A 24,413-nucleotide genomic window follows, 5' to 3' on the forward strand; every position below is an offset into this window, starting at 1 on the left:
TTTTCTGAAGTGATCAGTGCATAGAAACTTCACAAGGAGTCCGGGTATTGCTCAGATAAAAATAGGTCACCAAGAAGTCAAACCGTATCAGTACTTACAGGTCATCCAGACAGAAAGGTAGGAAATGGCTGTTATTTAGTGACTGTCAACTCTGACACCCACCCCAGTCGCATTCTGTGTTCCAGCATGATTCATCTGTTTCTTGACTGTGAGGTTTTTTTCAGTGGATGAGGGGCCCTGAGATCTCAAGTTCAGCAGTGCATTTCACAACCTTATTAGTTAACCTTACTTAATATTAACCCTTGTCAAATAGCCTGGTAAGGAAAATTTTCATCAGCTTTCTCCACTTCCTTTTGAAACTTAACTTTTGTGGCTCTTATGTCTTTTAACCCTAGGGTAGATGACTTTTTGAGGGGTAGAACATCTACCTGCCATATGGATGTTGTGCTTCACTCATAAATTCATGTCTTGCAGCTTGTAAAATGGCATGAACTTCTCGAGAAGCCTTCAACTTGACTTTTTTAAGGACAGTTAAAACCCACTAGTTAATAGCAGGTGTCTTACTCCATGTTGTAAAATCTAGATGATTAAAATAGGTCATCTTGAAGAGTGGGAGAGCAGTCTACATCCAGAGAAGAGATTGAGTAGCAGAAGCTCAAAGAAGCTTCCTAAAGGTGGTTGGTGTTCCCTGCCTGTCAGTGTTTGAGGCATTTGGACAATGTCCTTGACAAGCAGTTCTAACTTTTGTCCAAAAGTGGTCAGGTCCCTTCACAACTGAAATACTCTGTTGTAAACTGCACAAATTTGAAGTCAAGTTTTATGAAGTAGCTTTAACTTCAATACTGTGGTGACTGTTGAAAGGGAAAATAATACTTTGCGGCTTATTCCAGCAGATCTAAGATGTTCAGCTGAAAAGGGAAATGTTATTTTCTACTACTGCAAGTGTTACAATTGGGTTTAGAATTAAGATGAACTAAAGAGGGTCTCTGTTTAAATTGAATTTTTCATTAGACTAATAGAATGGAAAACAGGAAAAAAAAGGGGCAAACTTCTGGCACATGAGCTCCACACCCCATGATAACTGCCTACGTTAGATGTGAAGAATTTTGTGACCAAGAGCTCTTAACTTTTCTTTTGATCCAGCTACCTGAACTGAGTTACTACACTGCTTCCAGCAAACTTTGTCTCTCAGATATTTAGTTACACACTTGTACAGTTACACTTCGGATGGATTTCCAGATAAATACCCTCACACTCCTGATCATGGTCTGAGTCACACACTTTCTGATTTGATCTATTGGAGGTTCATATGTGAGGCAGTCCAACAAGTTGTTTGTGATTTACAGTGCTTGATAGATGAACACCTTCCTGGGAAAGCATCTAAGAAACTACCTTTAGGAAACATGTCTGTGAAATTACGTGCCTGTCTGTTGAATTTTGGTTGCCTATTATACAATTGTTCTTAAAGCTTCAGCTTTCTAATGTTGTGCTCTTAAACTATGTTTGTACCTGTGCTATTTTAAGAAATTATACTTGTCTTAATATTTTTGTTTTATTGTGGGATTGCTCTGTTACAGATTATCTCTTTACGTGAAAACTGTTATGAATTTCCCAGACCAAAAATTAATGTTTATATTAATAAACATACTCTGGCAACTCCCAAGAGATGGTATATTAAAAGATATTACAAAATTCATTTAAACTTGCAGAGGAATGATGAGGCACAGCAAAAAATCCTTCTGGGGACTGCAGTACTAAGTGTTAGGCAAGATAAACGGAACAGGCCGGGATTGTTTGGAGGGAAGATACCTGCTGCTACAGGGTGCTGTGATACCAACCCTTCCATGATGTAGCATCATCTGAGGAAACAGGGAATGGGGAATTGCTTTTGCTTTTAAATGGCACTGTTTAGAGCTCCATTGTGGTTCATGTCAGCATCCACATGAATAAACACATAAATGTATGTAAGGGTATTGCACAATCTGCTGCTGGGATCACCAATAAGAAGAATGCCTTAGGAATGTCGTCAGGATGAAATTCCTGTTGCAGTGAAAGAATGTTAGATACAGTGGAAAATGTGCCAGACATTAGGTCCACAGGGTACAATCAAAAAATTGTGAGAAAAATTTTGAGACCAGAGGCCATTGAAAGTATGTGCCTGGCACAAAACTGGGCGCTGGCTTACTATCTACAGTAGTACATTTTGAATAAGTTGATCTGTGTGCTAAGGGCTCCTGATTTCTTTTATCAGGGGAATAATTGAAGTATGTTTGAGAGATTTCAAGATCCCCTTGAAGAGAAGCTGTGTCTTCTGCTAAGAATTCAAAGTCTCTGAGTAGATGATGCAATTCTTTTGGCATCTTTTTTTTTTTGAGATAGGAAGATTTTAGAAAGAATAGCTGGCAGCACACAGTAGCATCTCACATTAAAGCATTGCTGTTAGGCATGGCTCAGGTTTTACGAAGTGGAAGAACTTGGGATCTACTTGGGCTAAAACTCAGGACAAGTATAAAATGCCTTCCTAAGGAACTAAATAAGGAGTCAAAGTGGATTTAGGTCAGCACCAACTGCTGTACTTTCCAAGATAGAAAAAGACTACAGTAACACAAACCAGTCTAATCTATCACAAGGTTTCTTTAATGTCTCTTGTTGTGATGCACCTTGCTCATATCAGGACCTAATTAAGCAGTGTTAACTCAGGCGTGTTCAGGCTACAGCCAGAAATAGACTAACTTTAGTCTGCAAACCTATTTAATTAAAAGTACTGTACACTGAGCTGTAGATTCATAAATAATTGGATGCAGTGACTTTTTTATAATGTAATATGCTATAATAATCTACAGGAGTCTTACCATAGATCTCTACTACAGAGGCAGTTCCAAATGCTTTAGGAAATGTTATAGCCTGCTGGTTTAAATCGTGTGAAGTATTTTGCTTAAAAATACTTAGTTAAGCTTCTTAGCTGAATGTGATGCATTACTATATACTGTGATCACTTGCCTCTTTTTGTCTCTTTCTCCTTAAACTATCTACAATTCCAAAATCTATGAACAGTAGATGTTTCCCATCTTTTCAAAATGTGTACTAAATAGACTGAAATTAAATGATTGCCAACAAGATTCCCTATGCAGCTGTTGAGAACCTGAAGAGTATCTGGGTGTTTTCAGATGTCCTTTTCCAGTGGATTTTTGATGCTTATTCACTGTAGAGACTGAGGTTTCAAATTTGGCAGGAAATTTTGTTTCTAGACTTCCTAGTTGCAAAAATAAATTTGCAGTGTTCATGACACCACTGTTGGTGCATACAAAACACATTAAAAAACAGTTTAAAGTATGAACTACCCCTTTTTGACAGCAGAATTTGAAGCCTGTGAGCACATAAATCTGAATATTGTTACAAATCTTTTTATCAACAGCCCAGTTAGCTCCTGTATTCTGCATTCATTTAAACCACAGTTTGCATGTCTAAGCATACACTGCTAAACTTTTTATTTTCCTTATAGTTGCTCAAGGGATCCCATTTTCATCCCAAACATAGACCCCTCCTCAGTGTTTCCATATTACATTATCTCTGCCACCTTCAGAGTATGCTCAAGCTGTTATTTGCTGATGATAAATATGAACATCTATTCCCACAATCCAGGTAATCTTAACAACAGACTAATCAGGATTAACTCTGATACTATCTGCCTCTGCAGGGACTCACGCTTGCTGAAAAATGGTATTTAGTAAATTGATGGTACTTAGTAAATTCTAACCCTTTTGAAAACAGTGTCAGCCCATGCAAATATGTATCATCTGCCCACAGCAGTTTTGATTCCACTGGTTTTGTAGAGCTTGCATTCAGCAGACCTCTGCCTAAATGGGCCAATACCTCCCATTTGAAGATCCAACCCAATATGGACAAACTGGATGGCAACATGTTTGAATCTGGGAAAGAAAGCAGACAAAGAAATTCCATTGTGTTAAATAAAGAAGAAAAATATTGCATATCTTTGCACAGTAAAGGAGATTTTTAATACAAATACTCTCTGCATAATTATGGACATTTGTCTACCCTAGTCTTTAATTTTGACTAACCTTTTTAGGATAATAAACTGAGTTCCCTCTGTAACTAATCTTGTTGATGGCAGAAAGCTGATCAGTGTCTTAGTGAATTGCACAAAGCAGCCACCTGCCTTAAACAGGCTTGTCTGCTGCCATTCCTAATTGTCTGCATCCCATGAAAAAATTTCCCCAGTACTCATTAAGTATCATGGAACAAGCTATTGTTCCAAAGTTATTGGGAATGCCAAACAGCTGCCAAGGGAGGAGTTTGCAGGTCCTTGCAGCATTGAAACAGGTTGAAAGTCAGGGGAAAGATCAAAATTAAACAGTAGTTACAGAGGATAGAAGGGTGGAATCATCATAGAATCATCAGTGTTGGAAAAGAACTTTAAGTAATCATCAAATCTATCATCCACCCAGCATTATCGCTGTAACCATTGAACCATTAAAGCATACCACCAAGCCTCAGATCCCAACATGTCTTGAACACCTCCAGGGATGGTGACTCCACCCTCAGGGACATGTATTCCAATGCCTAACCACTCTGACAGTGATTTTTTTTTTTTTTTTTTGGTAATATCTAACCTGAATCTCCCATGTCTCAGATTAAGTCAATTTCCTTTTGTCCTCTCACTGCAGGCACGGCAGGAGAGACTGAGCCCCACCTCACTACACCGGCCTTTCAGGGAGTTTTACAGAGCAGTGGGGCCTCCTTTTCTGCAGACTAAACAATCCTAGCTCCTCATAAGATGTGTTTTCTAGGCCCTAGATCACCGATATTTGTGTAAACAGGCGGCGTGCCCACAGTAGCTGCAGTTTTACTCTGGCCTCGCTGTCCCAGGCCATTCATCTCGGGCGCGGCCCCGCCGGAGGCCGCAGCGCGGGGCCGGCAGGGGGCGCTGCCCGCCAGTCCCGCCGGAAGCGGCGCTCGTGTGGCGTCGCGAGGGGTGAGCGCGGCGCGGCCATGCCGGGCAGGAAGTCTTCCAAGGAGAAGAAGCGGCGCCGCTCGCGTTCCTGCTGCCCGGAGGGAGCCCCGGGGCCGGACGGCAGCGACAGGAAGCGGCGCAGCACCGAGTCCAGCCACGGTGCCCTGGAGGTAGCGTGGGCGGAGTCGCGGGGTCTGGCCGGTGCCGTGCCGCCTCTGCCTTCCCGGGCGCGTCCCGGTGCCGCGTCCCGGCGGCAGGGGCTAGCTGGCTGAGGGGCATTGCGCTGGTCGGTGTGCGGCTCCGGGGGGCGGCAGGGAGGGCGGCGCGAAGCTGGGCAGCACAGGCATCAGCGGGGCCGGCCGAGCCCTGGCGCGCATCCCGAGAACCCGGGTCTGTGTTTTCCATGTGTAAGAGGAGTAGCGTACAAGCTCGGGTAGCCCCGGTCGTGGTTCTCATACTTGTGGCGTTGTGAGTCTTCTCAAGAATGTGTTGGTGTGCAAAAAAGGGTTGTGATATGCACGCCTAAGTGAACTCTGAGGCTGACAAAATATATTTATGGCTAATGGTTTGGTTTTGGTTTTTTTGTTTGTGTTTTGGTTTTGTTTGTTCGTTTTAATTAGTTTTTTCTATTCTAGAGGTCCTCCGCTGATGTATGGAGGATGTATTTTCTAATACGAAGCCCATTTTAATTCTGTGAAGACTCTGCCACACAGGGGATTGTATGCAAATTTCTGTCTTAGCAGGCTAGCTGTAAATGATGAGCTTTATGATTTAATTGCTCAGCTAATCAGATGGATTTCTTCTTCGTTAAAGCATGCTTTCATGTGTAAGCACCAGCTAAGTATTTGCAGATAATATTTCCCAGTTAATATTTAGGAGTACTTTTCACTTCCTGAAGCTTTAAAAAATTTTCCAAGTGCAAAAAATGTTTTCAGCAATAAAATATGTAACTTCTGTAATGCAGTTACCTTGCAATATGAAACACTGGAACTTGAGAAGTCCACATTAAGATGTACCTTGCATTTATGAAGGGAAAATTAGGTGAAGCTGTAATTTTTTGTCTTCTCTAATTCACTAGAAAATGTGCCTTCCTTGATTTTAGGAAACAAAATGCAATGTACTCTCTGGAGAAAAAGTGGAAGAAGCTGAACAACCCAGTGACATAGAAGAAGGAGGATTAGATCTCACTGTGTCACTGAAACCTGTCAGTTTCTACATTGGGGACAAAAAGGAAATGCTTCAACAGTGTTTCTGTGTCATAGGGGAGAAGAAACTCCAGAAGATGCTGCCTGATACTTTAAAGGTACTGAAATACACTTACCGTTTATATACTTACCATGATCTTGAGTGCTTGTGTAACAAAGAATACTTACTTCTTAAAGGCTAGTGCTTTTAATTTCAACAGCTGCCTGTATATTTCTCAACGAAAGAAGTTTCTCTGAAGTCAAGTACCTTTCTTAAGTAGTTTCCTAGTTATGTGTCTGGAAGATTTGCTGTTGTTATTCCAGGTTACTCCTTTTGCTATTGCTCAGCCGTTTCTAAACTTCAGGTTTAGCTTTAGACTGTCCCTCTGTACTGGTTAGTTAAATGCAAAAGGATTTTTGTGGTTATGAGGAGTAATTACAGTAGTGTTGTTCACTAATTAATATGCTGAATTGTAAATAAAATACTGATTTCTACTTGTGGCAACTGATTTTCTTGCATGATATTAAAACAATGTCTGAGATAAGAAAATAAAGCCCATTCTTCATAAATGGCTTCTGAAGCTGTAACTCCTGTGGACTAAAGCTGGAGTTTTACTGGCTTAGAGCATATGCTTTTTGAGTCTTGTGAACAATAGGACGTAATAAAATAAATTAGGCTAGCAGAAGAAGAGGCTGCAAGTGAAATGTTATCTGTGTAATGTTTGTTAGTAATTGAAAATTTTTTGTCTCAAATTTTTATCTTAATGAGTTGTATTATTAATATAAGTGAGACAGGACTTCTTCATTTTAAACACATGGCAAATTGCACACAGACTCATCCATTTCTCATCTCTGGCAGAAGAAAAAGAGGCTGAGAAGCTGGAAGGAAAGACATTACTGAGTTTGTAGGGAAATTTCTTCATAGTGTAGAACCAAACTTACAATATGACTGTTATGAATGGTACAACCTGTTTAGCAGGTCCTAATTTTGGTACTTGTATATGGTATCATTGCTCATTTGAAAATGTGAAATTCCCAAATGTCACCAAGAGGTGTGAGATGTGAAAGTAACTGGAATACCGATAAAATCTGTGGCAACGTATGAGTATGAGAAATTAATCACAGTTTACATACTTTCTTTATTTCCTGTGTTGTGATACACTTCTCTCAGTGTGTTGTCAATAGCATTATTTTCTCCCGTTTGTGGACTTGGATTCAACAGTTGCCTCTGATCTTTACTTAAGATTATTACATAACCCAGCTTCCCCCTAGTGGTGGAAAACTAGGAATAACCAGGTCTGCAATTGTTTGCTGTTCCGTGCTTCACACATACGGTCTGGTGTTTCTGGTGCTCAGTGTTGCAGTAAAGACTCCAAGCCATAGGTCAGGTAACTGATAGTGTATTGCTTAATTTTTCAGATGAAACCCACATATAGGCTATTTTTTGTCATAAGTGCAACACCTGGTTTTCTGCAGCAGTTGCATCAATGCAGATCAGAATATGGGAGAGGCTTTAAACCAAGTTAATTCTTCATTACAGTTAGGCATTACATCTTTAATTACTTTCTTCTCAGAAATTTTTAGTAGCTTGTGGTTTGTCTTATCTGTCTTCTTAGAACTGTTCCATGGATGAAATCAAAAGACTTTGCATGGAGCAGTTGGAGCTGTTATCTGAAAAAAAACTGTTGAAGATACTTGAAGGTATGAATGAAGCTTTAAGACTCCACTGTACACCAGAGAATAGTCTGCCTCAACTGGATTTGCACTCTTTTTAGCTACTTAAATATATATGTATATATACAGGCACACAGTAGTAAGTATATATTAGTGTGTACATAATCACTCAGTTCCACCAAGACACACAGTTCATGTACTTTGGTTAAGGATATGACATTCCAGCTTTTCACGGCTTTATTAACCTTGCACTCGATATTTAAGGAATATAGAATTTATTTGTAAACATACTGCTGTCTTGTCAATGAAGAAAAACTCTTTGAGTCTGAGTGCTCCAGAGTCTCTTGCTGTTAATTTTGTATTTTTAGCACCCATAGTATTGTACTAATCAGAGTAGCTAATCAGATTTTTTGTAATCCAGTGTAAATGTATGTGTAGCTAACAGAAGACTCACAAATAATGGTTTTGGTTTTGACTAAGTCTAATTTTAGAACTTCTACTTTAACTGGGAAAAATCCTCTTCTGCTGATTGCAATAGAGTTAATAATTAAGAGTAAACCTAAGTATGTAGTATTAATTATATCACTTTCCTAAATTTTCATGTCTGAAACTGTGTATATCTAGGCAAGATTGGAGCTGATTCTGATACTGACGAGGAGGCAGATGGAGGAGACAAGACTGGAGGTGATTCAGTCAGTCAGTGAGTAAAAGACAAAACACTTAAACTTAATTTAAGGAGACTGAACAATTCAGAGATTTTTCATGATAAATGATCAAATATATAATTGAAAGACCCAGTTGCTATATCCCTAATTAATTACTCTAGTTGAATGACAATGAACTGTGACTACTAGCAAGCCGTAAACTTACAGACATGACTTTGTCACTTTGTGACATTAAATGTGTCTTGAGCACATAACTGGGTTCATAGTGGCATACCACCTATCAGCTGAGTTGTGGTAATTAAACTTTCATACTTGTGTCCTGCAACAGAAGTGGTGTGATTTAGTTTAACTGTCTTTGTGTGAGCTGAAGCAGTAAACCCCTCCCACTTAGGTCAGTGAATTGTTTAAGTGTGCTTTCAGTTCAACTTAGATTTATCCCTTCTCTTTCAGCTTTTCATTCTGGTCTTTCATTCCTGCTCCAGTTGAAGCAGCACTGACACCTGTTCAATGCACTCTATAGAAGGAGTGCTACAGAGTGCAGAGTTTCAAGAACAGAGGCTTCTGGTTTCTTGCTCTTATCTTGGCTTCTGGCAGTTTTGTAAAAGACTGCTCTTCTTAACCTTTTCTTTGAATGCTTCTCTGTTTTTTAAAGACCATTTCTTTGTCAGGAGTTCATCTGTTTGGTAGTTTCTATGGAAGTAGTGAAGGGAATAAGAAAGTTACTAGTTATCATGCACAATATATCAAATTGAGTGAGGCTAACTTGTTTCTAGAAGACTAATAAGCTTTTATGTTTTCAATACTGACCTGGTTACAGCTGGTCCACAAATTCAGGACACACATAATAAACCTCTGAGACAGAACAAGACAATACAGTAGAGATGGGGAGATTAAAGTAACCTCCTAGCTACTGGTTTGGTTAGTTTATCTAAACCTCCTAAATAAGAATAAATGGATGGGAAAGGTAGTAACACTAATTCAAATTTCACATTCTGGTCAGTATTTTTCTTTAGCAGAGACCTGGTCTTTGATTCAAAACAAGCTATGATGTTATTACATAATTTTCTTTGATGACTTCTGATAATACAAATATACTAGAAAATTGAGTGAATACAAAGTTATGTTTCATTCTTTTCCTTGTGATACAGCTTTAATACCCTTTGACACTGTTTCTTCTGAGGTTCCATTTGGAGCCCATTGTTTGTGTATCCTTCTGTGCTATTTGTTGCCTGTGTGAATGGGGTCATCATTAGTCTGCTTTAAAAACTGGTTTTCTTATTTTGGACATTGCCCTCTGCTGGCTGTTTAGAAAAGCAGATAGTAAAATTTAAAAACTACAAAATATATTAAATATTGGGTCTCTTGATGTAGTGTAGTGTTCTCTTTATGTGGAGTAGTCTCTGTTAAGTGATTGATAATGTTCTTTATCTCCAAGATGTATGGCAGGAGTAGTGCTGCTGGATTTCAGTAAGGTTGTTCTGTGTCTGCAAGTTGTTTCAAAGCTACTGCTGAGACATGTATTTATGATACTTTGATACAGTAGATTGTGTAAATTCTTTCTTATATGGAAATAATTTGAGCTGGTAAAAGTCTAAAGAGAGGAAATTATTGAATAAAACTACAAAATAAGAACAATCAGAATTTACAGTTTTTAGCTAGTGGATATCTGAGGACACTTAACCTATTTTCCCATGCCAGTTAGGAAGGTTGCAGTAACTGACAGTAAATCAAGAAGAAATTGTGTTCAAAAAAAGGTAAAAGAAACTGAGAGATGTTGTTCATAATTGTAGAGCAAATTACTTCCTTTGACAAACAGTGGTTGAGGTGCTCCTTGTTCTTGTATATGTATCCTGATAGTTCAGGGTTTCAGACTGCTCCAAACTGGGCAGGCAAGTTTTGGGAATTAGGGATTTTCTTCTGCCTTTTAAAAATAGCATTCTGCATCAGTGGGTGCTATCTGAGAACCTTGGCTCCACAGTTTGGCTGTGTGCTAGCATTAACAGAAAGAAAACACATCAGAAAAGCTGTGTGGATGATAGAAAAATAAAGGGATAGGAGAAGATGAGGAGAGTTAAGGTTTTATGTTAATCTTGAAGTCCAGTGCTCAGTAAGTAGACCAATATGATACTTTTACAACTGTAAACAGTCACAAGCACTTTTTGCTAAGTAGTCTAATCTTTGGGCCTTGGGTCAGCTTCTTTATAACCTGTGTGTAAATAATTATAAATGCAAGTTTTCAAAACTTCAGGAAACTGTGTTTCAGCAACAAGTCAGCCACCAGAGAGGCTTGAGGTGCAAATGTGAAAAAATAGTGAAAACTGCCTTGCTAAGACAAGCAAGCATTGTTTGTAATTATTAATTATAATTCTAATCTGGATTTAAGTAGGTAAATTTGTTTGCCCTGGGAATAGAAAAGATTTTTCATAAAAAAAAGGCAGTTTCTCTATTTATATAATTGCTCTTAGTTCTTCCTAGATTATCTTAATTGCTTGTGGCTTTCATATAAATTACTTCTTTTTCCTCTATTCTATTGTAACTTATGTGTTTTAAATCTGACTTGTATTAATTTTTTCATGGAAATGTAAATGTGGAAAGGGAAAAAGTGAGTAACAAGTTGTACTCTAATCAAAGTGTTTTAACTGATTGGAAACATCCCTTTGTTTCTCTCATTATTGTCCTTTGAAAAAAATAAATTCAACAAACATAACCTTTAGCCATCTGCATATATCAACTGAAATCCAGAAAGCTTGAATCAATACATCTAGAGAAATTTCAAATGAAATAAGCAAATGACTCTCTAAAATCTCCAAAGAGCTGTTTCCTGTCTGTACCAGCTAAAAGTAGCAGGGATTGAGGGAAGTTTCTCCAGGTACAGGAAGTTTGCAAAATTCAGATCTTTATGTGAAGCTTTTAGATGGTATTGCGTCTAATAATAAATGGAATCCTCCTTTTTTGGTTTTTGCACATATCCTAATTCTGTTACTGGAAGTCCTGAGGCATTTCCTAAATTTCAACTATGTAAAAGCTTCACATGCTTACATTAGCATGTAAAACAATTGCTATTTTATTACCAGCTTATTCTGTGTGAAGCATTAGAAATCCTGCAGCAAACATGCAGAAGAACTGAAGAAGCAGGGATTATATTTGCCGGTAACAAGAAAATGCTGTTGCAATAGATAAATTTTGTTATTTGTGAACTCTGTATAGGTTTTTGAATATGCAATTCTCAGATTTTTATTGCTATTTCTGTGTTACTGTCTGCAATGGAATACTGTTAAACCAAGAGAATTACTGTATCAAAGTTTCTAACTAAACATCAGAGATTTAATTGCCAGGAGCCAGATAATGTCTTTCAAAAACCAAGCAGGTATTTTTCATCTTATTCAAGAAGTGTTAGCATGCTTTTGAACTAGTTCTTTTCTTTTACCTGAATTGACTCTTCAAATATCCTCCAGCAGAACAAGTGAAAATAAGTTACATGGTGTAGTAATAAAACATTATTAAAAGAACAAGCATTCTAATGCCATTATAATGATCAATGTTCATATGTGTCTGAGTAAATAATCTTTGGCCTTCAAAATCACATTGGGCTTATTTTTTTCACAGAGTGAAAATTTGCAGTTTAATATTTGCTGTTTCAAGAATTTATAGGCATTTTCTGCTTCGCAGTCAAAAGTGCAGTTTTTGCTTGTTTTATTTTGGAAAGGTTAGCAGTTTAAAGTTTTGTCGTGTTATAATGTGTTGTGCTCCTGGCTGCTGGGCTGTTCACAAGCATGTAATTACCATCTGATATTTAGCCCTGTAAGACAATTTGGTTATTTCACCATTTGGAATCACTGTAACAACCGGCTACATGAGTCACTGAACAGCTACATCAGCATTTGGCTAATTTGCTTCACTGCCTTCTGTTCTTGTGGTGTCCTTAAACATCACCTGTAACAGGACTGATGGACTTTGCATAGCTCATTAAACTATTTGATTAACACCTGTCTTTGTGATACCTTTCTTGAGAAGCACGACTCTGTAAGAACTTTTTTTCCCTTTTGTTTTTTTAACTTGCTACTTAATGCTTGTTAATTATTTTGGTTCTCATTTGTCATTGAAAACTATCCTTGGAAAGAAAATTTGCAGGAATCTTTCAAGGCCTTGGGACTTCTGGAAATGTTTTTTCGGCCTGGAACTAAGTGCAAAGGCAAATTTTAATTCAGGAAGGTATATAATGTCAAAAATAAGAGGTCCCTATCTCAAGTCTCACTGGAGATTTAGGTGAATGATACTTTTCCTTCTGGTCTCCAACCCCAGTGACCACTGAAACATGGTATCTCTGCCACCAGTATTGGAGAGCTACTGTCTCAATCCTTAGTCATCTGCTCCTCTGCCAGTACTCCTTTTCCTAACCTTTGCTGTGTTTTTACCCCACTTTGCATAATCTCCTGGAGCTGGGTACCAAATCATCTTCAAACCCGGATGCTTTGAGAGCTGTACAAATTCCTGTAGCAAATTGTGTACGGAAACCATTTCTGTGAGCCCAGTTAGGGATTATACTAGTGAGGTGCATGCCGACGTGAAATGCATGCTCTAATAAAATAAGGTAAATATAAATTTACAACATTTGTTGTCAGCAAATTGTACCTGTAGTTAGCTTCTTTCTGCTGCAAAGATCATACTGTGAAAATATTCTGTTTAAAATAATAAATAAAAAATGCTGAGTTTATTGTTAGAAGATTAACTTTGAACTTAACTGTCATCTTGAGGGATAAATATAAAGGCTGGCAAAAGGGAGACACTCTAAATTACTATTGTCACTTACCAGCATAGCATGAAAAAAGAGAGTATTAAATGTGTATAAGGTCCCTTAATTTTAGAATAATGTATCTTCTGCTCCCATTGTTTGAAGGCCACCCTTTCTTAAATGTATACCACAGTACAGATAATTAAGATAATGTTTTTCACTAGCAAACAGGTAGGCTAACAAGTTCAAAGCCAAACTGAACAATGAACTTAAAATGCATTTGTTGGGCCAGTAGACGGTGCAAAATGCTTGCCTACGAAGCAAAGTCAAGAAGGTTCACCAACGATGCAGTCCAATCCAGTCAATTCTGAGGGAGTAAAATATGCTGTAAAAGTACTTCCCTGTCCTAAAAATTCTTTTGCTGACAGTAGGTAGTCACCAAAGGAATATGGGTTTGCTGTAATTATTGTTAAAGTCAAGGCATCAGGAAGAAACTTTACAAGTTTCAATGTGTGATTTTTTTTTTTAAAGTTGGTAATTTCTATTTACATAACTGTTAAAATGGTTGTGGATAATTTCATGGCCAGTGTTTGAACTATAGTGGTCACTTTGTTTTCTCTCAAGGAGATGATTACTATTCCTCATCAGACATCAAGTGATACCAGAGTTGTGAAATCTACTCTTGGAATACTACTGGTGCAAGATCAGGCTTTTTCAAGTGGCACTTTGCTGTCCAGTGCAAACATGACTACTGAGTTTAAAATGGTGAAGTATGTGTGTGAAAGAGGATGGGACAGGGGCAGCCAAAGCTGCTTCTGCTCTTAGTGATGATCAGGTATATCACAACCTAATTTTGGTCAAGAGTTAAGTAACTAAATATAACAAATTCTTAAGGGTTGCTTTTAAAAAAAAAGTTCTATCCACATCTGCTGACCAGTAGCTGGTCTGAAATCCAGTGAAGCTGGTCTCTCCCTGTCTGTTACCACAGAAGCCCACAAGGTTTGTATCCTTGTTGCTGTTGTTGCTCAGACCTCCTTGTGCATGCAGGCGCCTCTGATGGCAGGCGTAGGCCTGTGATTGTCCCCAGTAGCTGATGCTGTTCATCTCTGGGGTATCTAATGCTCTATTATCATCCCTCAATTTGCCTATTTGCAGAACGTAGTCTATTTTTTGGAATTTCACCTCTGATTTTACAGTCTGTTTGATACCTTGCATCCTGCTTGTTGTCTAGACTAGTTGAGGTTTGCTGGTGAATTACAAGCACCTACTTACAGCTGCATGACACTGAAAATCCTGGAGAAGGTGTACATTTTTCATTCTATGTGATTTCTGGCAGCACAGTCCTGTAGGCTCTTCTGACCTCTGGTCCTCTTTGCAGTTGCTGGCACACAGGTGTGGGCGTATTTAGATTATTCTCATCTCGTTTGGAAAAGGAGTTAGTTTAGCCATGTGGCTCAGTAAGTTGGCAGAACAGACTGGTGTTCATGTCCAGAGCTTTGTTAGGCAAATGTATTGACCTGTTCATTGTCCTTAATGAGTTATTGCATGATACTTTACACATTTATGTTCCAATGGCTTAAAAAAGTGGGAGAAAAAAAGGAGAGTCTGTTGATGTAGCCTTTGCCACTTCAGAAAAGGAAATAGAAGTGAAAATAACTGCCTCTCATCTCAGACCACAATTTCTAGAAATATTATGGTGTTCCTCCTCCTGATAAAACCATTGGGCACATAGGAAAAAACCCAACTTGTAGAGCATGAGGAAAATAGATATGTGTTCACTTTCAGGAAAGCCCTAAAGACCCTTACTGAAAAACAAGTTGTTAGTCATTATATTTAGATCTGTGACACCAGAATACTGCTTCCTTTTTATAGTGTTGTTAAGTTCCTGTGGTCAGGAGAGCTGCATTGATTCCATATTAATACAGGTGAAGCCAATGACACATTAACATTTCGTTTAGAAATTTGGCAGTTCTGTTGTCAAAATGCTCACTGGATGTGGCAACTGAACTCTTCCTGTTATTCTGGATTGTTCCACCTGTGGCCTTCCTGTATGTTTTACCTTATTTCCACAGTTTTTGTAACTAGTATGTGTGAAGTACATGAAGGACATTAACCTTTCACTGAAGTGTCTCTTCCTCACACTTGTGTAAAGAGTTGAAACCCTACACATCAAGGGTAGAAATCTTTAAGTAGGAGAAAAAGAGAAATGCGAGTACTGAATACACTGTAATAGCTGAGTTGTAAACAGTTTCGTTTTAAAAGATATCCCTTTGTGAAACAGGATTTTGGTTTAGAAGAGGTTGGTGATGGTGTGATCATAATTTCATGAAAATAATTTTTTACTGTCTTTCAAAATAAGACAGTAAATAGTATTTGAGTACAGCAGAAATTATGGTTTTCCCAAACTATTTAATTATGTGACAATTTATTTTGAGTTTTACAGAAAAGCTCCTAATATGAGGAGCTTTTCTTTTATAACTGCTCTGCTGTGGTTCCTCAGTTATACCCATTGAGGATTGTTACTCTAAAAGGCAAGGATGCAGTGGAAGTAATTACTTTATCCTTGTGTATCACAAGGCAAAACAAAAAAAGTTTATTTTCAAGTGCTCACATTAGCTCTCTGTATTCCTTGTGCCCTTATTCCTACTGTAGCTGGCTTATTGGCCTACCACCTGATAATTTTTTTCGTTTTTAAAAAATGTTCTGTTAAATTTTGAATTATGGTGATTAAAATGTGTTCTTAATTGCTTCCAGACAGGACAACAGTATAGACTCAACTTCTTCTCTGAGAGAAGACAGCAAGCTGGAAGGTCAGGAATCAAAACAAGGTATGTAGTGAGAAAGCTGAAATTTTGTGTTCTCAGTGTTGGACAGTGACTGATTTCTGTTGTTGGCCAGTGACAGCACTGTTGTGAAGAGAGAATGAACATACATTGAGAGAGAGTATTCTGTTTTGTGTACATTCTCTTCTTAAATGCAAAAACACAGCTTGTGAGACATTCAAGTACTACAGTGATTTGTAGGATAGAAAATGCAAAGGTTCGTAAGTTATTGGTGCACATTTGTACTTTCTACACAAGAAAACAGTATTTTTAGTCTGCAGTAGTATTTGTTTTATTCCAGTCATTAAATCAGCACATATAACAATTGCCAGTATTAGTTTGTGCATGGAGCACTAGAACTATAGGTGTTTCTGTCTCAGTCAGTTTATTTTCATTTTGACTGGCTCTAAGCAGAAAGATCAGAAATAGCTTTTCCAGTCAAAGAATATTGCAAATTCTTCTAAGCTGCATTTCTTTTCTGCGAAGATGTAACTTCATTTGCTTCTTGCAACTGCTATTTTGCAATTCAGAATGTTGTCTAAAAGATGTCTCTTGGAATGACTTTTGAAACATTTCCTTTCTGAATTAGTTAGTGAGAAGGGTTAAATATGAAACGAAAGAGTCATACATAATAAGAGCACCAAAACTTTTAGGTTTGATTTGCTATGACTCTGAATAATCCTTTAAATGTTGCTTGTTGTACTGTTGGAGGAATTTTAGAACTGACAGATATTCTGCAGATTTCTTCTGCTTCTTTGTTATCAAAGGGAATTGATGGTTGCTGCAAGTGATATAATTGTTGGTTTTTTATGACTTAATCAACCAGAGCATCATGATTGTTTTAGGTTATAATAGTGGCTTCACTCAAGATGTTACCTTTTAAGAACTTTTGGGAATATTGTATAGATTAGAAAATGAAACTCCAGTCATTCTCCTTCCGCAGCCTGAGAAGCTGTGGGATGAAGAAGATAGAACGAGAGAATAAGCAAAAATTAATAAAATTAAAATTTAAAAATGGAATTAAATGTGCTAAAATGAATTTTGCAACTGTAGATGAAGGAAAAAGTAAAAGTTACCAAAATGAAAATGTTAATGAGAAATGCCAGCCATGATCCTTAGGTGCAAAAGAGGGAAATAAAGCCTGTTAGCTCATTAAACATCTGTAGGTCAAAAAGCCTGAATGAACACTGAATTCCACAGTTTTGGAGGCTCCAGTTTCTAAATAGAACCCAAGGTTGTTCTGCCCAGCTTCTCATCCTTACTAAGTCTGGGACAGACATGAATGACCTAATATTTTGTTCCTTTTTAATGTGATCAATTGACTCCAAAAGAGTCCTATGGTGGGCTGATCCCAGCCAGCAGTAGGCACATACCAACCCTTCAATCGCTTGTCCCTCAGTGGGATGAAGGTGACAGTCAGAAAAACAAAATGAGGACAACTTATGAGCCTATATAAAGACTCTTCAATAAGTGAAGCAAGAGCTTACATTGAAAGCAAAAATAAGAAACTTAGTTACAAGGTCCCACTGCCAGCCAGATATTTAGGCACTTCCTGGAAAGCAGAAACTCAGCATGCATGACAGTTACTTGGGAAGGCAGATGCCAGTGTCGTATGGTGGAATATATCCCTTAGGTCAGTTTGGCTCAGCTGTCCTGGCTCTGCATCCCTCCCAGCCTCCCAATTTACTCTCTGTGGGGTCAGAGTGAGAAACAGAGAAAGCCCTGAGGCTGTTCAAGCACTCTTCAGCAGCAGCCAAACCGGTGTGTTATCAACATGCTTCAGAAACAAATCCAGAATCAGCATCATGCACTCTGCTGTGAAGAAAATTAACTCAATCCCAGCCAGATTCAATAGAGGGCAGTTTAACTTTGGCAGTAAATTAGGATGATCAGGCTCATATGTTAAGTTTCAGGCTTTGAACTGTGATCCAGTAATGCAGCTGATTTTTTGATCCATAGGAATGCTGCTTGGTTGACCAGCATGTTAGGTAAACATTGACTGATACTGTGAAGAAAGAAAAATTACTGTTTCTTAATCCTGTTGTTTCCCATTCTGATCTTTCACATACATTGTGGCTTGCAAGGTAAAGGTAAAAAATACTGTTCAAAGATGACTAAATGGTATAGGAAAAAGGGGAAACTGCATATGAAACTGAAATATTAATCTTGAAGTTACTGTCACGGGTAGGAACAGGCCAAGACTGATGGAGAAGGAAGACTTGCACACCAGATGATGAACAACAAGTCTCAAAAGTTTATTGAATAGGCACACACATTTATAGCAGTGTTAATAAGGCTAATGCATATTGCAAAAATTGAGCTCATCATTGGTTAGTCATTTATCAGTCAACTACGTCTACGTTTACATTCTTGTGTTCACCTTGTTATGGTTTCTACTATCGTTCCTTCATTCATGCTAGCTAACGAGCTTCTCCCACAACCTCAAGTTTCGGCAAGGGCACAGTGACCTTGCCGCTTTTATCCTCGTCTCCTTCTTGCTTCCAGCATGATCTTTGTTAGCTAGCTAACTATCTACAAAATCCTCTACATTTCTCCTGTTTGTATCTCGGGCAGATTAATCTGGCTGTGGCCCTTATACAGGAGCCAGCTTGTTACAAAGCTCTCAACACAAGACTATTTAGGATCAAAGAAGACCCTTGTACGTTCATCTCATGAGTAGTTTTTGTTCCTACTGCTGTGAGGAAAATTTTTTGTAGCCTTGTTTATTTTTTAGGCTTTCAGATTTTATTATTTCAAAACTGTGATTGATCTTGCTTAGAAAAAAAGGTGAAAAGTGATCTGTAAACTTCTTTTATATGTCTTAACATATAACTGTATTGTCATGAACTGAATTGGCTTTCCTGTTAGCTTTGTTTGGAGTTTTTGAGGTGCTACATATCTTAGCTGTGTACGTGAGTGCATTCTCAGGGTGAGTGTGCAGAATTCTTAAATCTGAACTTAAATGGTGTGACAATCACAGCCTGATACAGAGTGATTGTGAATGAGTAACTGAATTGTGTTTAATACAAAAAAATTATCAATGCTGAATCAACAAAACCCTAATGTTTTAAAATATTATATTGTTTATAACACAATTTTGATCTGTTTTGATCTTATTTTCCTCCCTCCTTTTGTTTTTTTTAAGTAGAGAAATGGCATTTATAGCTTTCAAAGTAGTCAGTGTTGATTTTTTTTTCCACACTCTCAGGATGGGAGGAATGTTGTAAATCCCGAGTAAAATAGATCTTCCTAAGGTTTTTGGGCACTTTTCACATATTATTGCCAAGTGCGTACAGTTACCATGAAGCATTAACACTGTTTTAAAAAAAAAGAACAACTTTTTTTCTAAAGCCTTGTTTTTCTGTGCAAGTGGTAAAAATGGTATTACCAAAAGTAATAAAAAGTGATATAATTATAAAGTCTGTGTAATCAGTAACTTTATCATAATCTGACTACACATTATTGATTTTAAGCTGGAACCAATCCTGCTCTTAATTTCCATATTTACAAAAGCTGTTGAAAGGAGTATGAACTTCTGAGGCCAGTGTGTCAAAAGCAAGTCTTGCTGTAGCCAAACTGAGAGAACAGTTAGTTAGGTTCTGTTAGAGCTTTGCTTTTATTTTATTAAGCTTCCTCTTCTAATTATATTTTTAAAAATGCATTCCATCTTTCAGCCGCAATTAATAACTCTTTTAATTTGCAGAGTAACACTTTAAGCAGAAGTGATTTTGTAAGTTGAGGTAAAAACAGTTCTGTTAGGCAACTCTGTGATAGTTATGTTTGTATTACAGGTAAGGGAGAAGATAGTGATGTCCTCAGCATAAATGCAGATGCTTATGATAGTGACATAGAAGGGCCATGCAACGAAGAGGATGGTCCTGATGTGCAAGAGAGCACTGTAAGAAGTGGAGCTGGCCAGATAGATGACCTTCAGAAGGACATTGAGAAGAGTGTGAATGAGATTCTGGGGTTGGCAGAGTCCAGCCCGAAGGTTGCCCGAACAGCAACCTTAGCTGTTCCGCCATTAGAAGATGTTCAGCCATCAGCGCAACAGCTGGAGCTTCTGGAACTCGAGATGAGAGCCAGAGCTATTAAGGCTCTGATGAAAGCTGGTGATGGAAAGAAACATCCCTGAGACTGTTCAGATTTCATTTTCACTATTTGTTTCGAAGAAGGTGATGTCTGTTCTCTTCAGTGCTACAGTATGTTTGGGTTGGGTGTGACATTCCTCATTTGGACTGTATATCCTGCTCTGTGGTTCAGTGGTTTTGTTGCCTTTAGTGTGCTGCTTCCATGACATGCACAAACAATGGTTGATGAGGTGTCTTCCCTGAGATGAGGTGTCCTTGTGCTTGGGTCACCTCCTCATGGAGTAACACCACATGCAGAGCTGTGCCAGGTACCTGGTGCCTTCCAGAAAGGTTGTTGTAGAAATTTAGAATCATTGAATGGTTAGGGTAGGAAGAGATTTGAGACTGCTTAATCCTTCTTGGGGCCCATCTCATCATAATGTAGGTATTCTCATTAGAATATGATGCTTTGTGTAAAAGCGTACTCAGTTTTTTAAAATCTGAATTCCTAAAGGAAAGGATTTTTACCTTTCAAATAAACAGTTGAACATGTTGTTTTCAGAGTTAAGAAAGTGCCTGAAAGAGACAGGGCAGTTTATTACACTGGCATGTAGTTTTGTCACTTTTCTCCACTCTTATCTTCTATATTATAACTGAAGAATGCAGAGTTTCTTCCTAACTGGAAAGCAGAGTTTCTTCCTAACTAGTTTCTTCCTAACTTTTGATTTGAATATTTGGCCTAATATTTAGCAAATCAAACAGTTGACAATCTTGAGCTTTTAACATTCAATTGATGTAGTCATTTCATGTCCCCTGAATGTAGGAAAATCCACCTAATTTCAGTATGTTTTTTTAGAAAAGGCATTTAATTTATTTATAAGTTTTTAAAATACAAATTCTGTTTTTATCCCTTTTAAGGTATTCCTTTATAATAATAAATGAATAAAATTAATTCCAGAATGAATTGTCATGCTATAATATCTTACAACAATAAAATTATTTTAATTTTTTTAGAACTAGTGCTGGCTGCTAATCAAAGCATATTAAAATATTTGTGTGTTTGTTTACACATGCAGACATCAATTTTTTTCTGTAAAGGTATGAAGTTTACAATTGTACTCTTCCTTAAGTATTGTATTATGTATTTTTATTCATGGATTTTCCTTGGTTGTTACTTAAAAAGCTGGTTACATTCTTTGCAACAGTAGCAGATGTAATTTCCCCTACTATTGTGTAATATTACTGCAAACTTTGTCTATTCAGAGATTATGTCTTGAATTCTTTTAAGGTTTATGATTTTCTTTTTATTCTTTCATTTTATCTTCCTTCTCTTTATTCCCTTTCTTTTTTTCCTGTTTCCTTTTTATTTAGCAAGCTCCTTGTATATTTCTTAAATCTGATTGATTTCCTCTACAACCAACATTATTGTAAAATATCAGTGTATTGTAAATTTGATAATAAACTAAAATCTTCATTAAATACAGCTGATAAAAATACAGTGTACTTCTACTGAGTGATGTCAGTGACTGGGTAAAGTGCACCTGACTCTAGTGTTGTCCACATCATCAACATTTTTTCTATTGTTTTATAGCAAATGGAGGCTGTAAGTGAAAATATATACATGTAATTCAAAAAGTAACTTTACTGTCTCAAAATCTGTGGGTGTTGTCTTTGGTCAATTTCATTGAGGTGTTTGGTGAACTTGTGTTCTGTTTGAGTCTGGAGAAACTAAAGAATAATCAGAGAAGGACAGCTGGCAAAACTTAGATGTGCCATCTTTACAAAGTCATAGGCTGGTGCAGCTGTCTTAGATTTCAAAGATACAGTTCAGTCCTGCTGTACTTAGGTCCTTAAGGCCCTGAGCACCTCACCTTGCCTGCTGTGGAAGTGCAAATCTTGCTTGCAAGGGCATTTCTTGCATCACCAGAAGCCACATGTATGAAGTTTAATCACTGATGTTGCAAGACAACACATTTCAGTTGTTTGGCAACACAAAAATACTGGTGGAAGTAATGATAAACTAGAAGGCAATTGCCTTCTACTGACTACTTTATGGAGTATATGGTATTTATTATTTTTCTACTGGTTTCCCAGGTCACCCTTAAAAGTTTGTTTTATAGCATGTTGAACTGTTTAAGCTTATTATTTCAAGCTCTGTAGCAAGAAGTTGCAAATGCTAAATTTAACATGTAGTATGACAGAGATGAAACAGGCTTACTATGCATATGACAGAAGATTTGTAATTACAGCCTAATTAAATTCGAAATTAAAAGATGAGAAGTATTCCAAGAAAATTCAATTAAGCTGTTTACAAAAAATAAAAGAAAAAACATCATGTGAGATATTTAATGTGATTGGTTGCACAAGTGCTAATTCATTTTTAGGATTTGGTACTGTTGCTTAGGTTAAAAACAGATCAGCTAAATTACCTGTGTTCTTGCATTGGTTTGTATCACTGAAGAGATAAAAAAATCCGGTGTATTTAAAATATTTATTATACAGCTGTTTTGTTTTTCGCTTTTAAATATGTCAGTGATCTTTCCTTGAAAAATAAATTTATTATTTTATTTGGAAGAAGAGGCAATTTGTATGTAAAATATATTGAATTATTTATGAAACGTTAAAGTAGTGTTACTGGGTTTTGATCAACCATTTTGGGAACAGATATTAAACACTGGGTGTTGGTCAGCGTGAAAAAGATCTTTTGAAAAAGAGGAGGGTTGATTGTGTGTGTACTAGATGAATAAAAAGGTATGACCACACAGAGTGAAAAGTATTTATCTCTGGAGGCTTTGCTGTTATGGTGATTTCATAGAGAATTAGAAATAGAATTAAAGATGCCAGTTTTGAGAGACAAATCACAAATATTTCCACAGAAAATAATTAGTTCCCCTTGTAACACACTTTTCAATACAGTATTTGCTCTCAAAAGTATTTTGCCAAAGGACTTTATTTTAAGTTATGTTATAAAATATGTTCTTTGCTCTTTGAAATTAGTGTAATTGTTAATTGTAGTAAATGAAATTTTGATCACTGATAACTACAGGTTGTTTCTAAGTGTATTTGAAAAAACAGAGAGTCAGATAATGTGTGTAGATGACACAAGATGCTGCTGTTCTAACTGGATACTATTGAGATGCCGGATGAAACGCGAGCAGTTCAGCCCTGCATTGTGAGTCTTGCCAAAGGAGTCAGCTGGGTAGCTCTTTACTGCGGCCTTGTCTGCAGTTTCAAAAACAGCAGCCACCTTGGGGAAACCTTGCAGTGAGACAAAATATCTTTTCACCAGCTGATCCCTACAGAGTCAGAGCTTTAAAGTTTGTAAATGGTTGCTTGGTTGTCACTATTATTTTTTAAATAACGTTTACAAAAGCAGTTACTGTCACTAAAGTTCCTTTCTTCTGTGGCTAAAGCGTACTCTAAAAATCAACTGAAGAAAGGCTTTATGCACCTGAGTGCATATTAAGTTATTATATGGCATTTTATGTGCCTATCTTAAAATTATAAATGCTGACTTAGTTTTATGAGATCAGTGACACTGGTAAATATGCCCTTTTCACAGAAGATAATTGAAGATTAATTGTGAAATAAGCCCTTTAGTCAGGAAGGGAGATGAGGTGGTTAATTGATCCAGAAACATTAGAACAGCGTAACTTTAGGAGCATAGGCACCAAATTAAAAGCTGATTATAAAGGACTGATTATAAAGTCCTGCAATTTAGTCCCAGCAGTATAAACCTTCATGTTTATTGCTAAGTCAATCTGCAACATATGTAGAGAAAAAAAAGTTTGTTCTCCTTATTTGTGGTCAAATATAGATGTTAAAATACTTGATTTTGTGGGGGAGGAGCGGAAATCCCATGTTTCTTGGCCCCTTTTTAGCATTAATATTGAAATGTGTATACAGAATATGTAAAAGGAGGAGAATAATTACTGTTTGTAGGAAGGGCTAGCCACATATCACTTAATCAGCCTGACTCTATAGTCAGGTAAGGAAAGATCGCAAAAATGTAAAACTAAATATTACATATTTATTGCATTATACAGCCCAATAATAACATGAAAAGAAACCTCAACCCAAATATAAACAGAGAATGGAACATGTTAATTTGTTCATTCATTGCACCCTCATTTTTTTAAACAGAGCGTAAAGATAACTTTTCATCCCTGGGATCCTTGATTATTGTCAATCTCAAAATTGAATTTTTTTTTTTTTTTTTTTTTTTTTTGGGTATCTAATGGTTCTGCAAAGCCATGAATTGTCTAATCTAAAGCCTTGCCCTTCATCTTGTGTT

The 24,413-nt window shown here is 37.3% G+C and overlaps 1 protein-coding gene across 1 annotated transcript; it reads left to right on the forward strand.

Moving 5' to 3' along the window:
* Nucleotides 1-598: 598 nt before the first annotated feature.
* Nucleotides 599-21,758, forward strand: CAAP1 (caspase activity and apoptosis inhibitor 1). Its single transcript, XM_041401126.1, has 6 exons — nucleotides 599-5,142; nucleotides 6,075-6,275; nucleotides 7,773-7,857; nucleotides 8,455-8,530; nucleotides 15,982-16,055; nucleotides 19,841-21,758. The coding sequence occupies exons 1-6, from the start codon at nucleotides 5,011-5,013 to the stop codon at nucleotides 20,182-20,184; spliced, it is 912 nt and encodes a 303-aa protein (XP_041257060.1). The 5' UTR covers nucleotides 599-5,010; the 3' UTR covers nucleotides 20,185-21,758.
* Nucleotides 21,759-24,413: the final 2,655 nt, after the last annotated feature.

This window comes from Onychostruthus taczanowskii, unplaced genomic scaffold, assembly GCF_017590055.1.
Source record: "Onychostruthus taczanowskii isolate IOZ18803 unplaced genomic scaffold, ASM1759005v1 scaffold185, whole genome shotgun sequence".
NCBI classification, from domain to species: domain Eukaryota; kingdom Metazoa; phylum Chordata; class Aves; order Passeriformes; family Passeridae; genus Onychostruthus; species Onychostruthus taczanowskii.

Coding starts and splice junctions, on each gene's coding strand:
- CAAP1 (XM_041401126.1), top strand. CDS start 5,011: ATGCCGGGCAGGAAGTCTTCCAAGGAGAAGAAGCGGCGCCGCTCGCGT. Junction 5,143..6,074: donor CCAGCCACGGTGCCCTGGAG/GTAGCGTGGGCG, acceptor CCTTGATTTTAG/GAAACAAAATGCAATGTACT. Junction 7,858..8,454: donor ACTGTTGAAGATACTTGAAG/GTATGAATGAAG, acceptor GTGTATATCTAG/GCAAGATTGGAGCTGATTCT.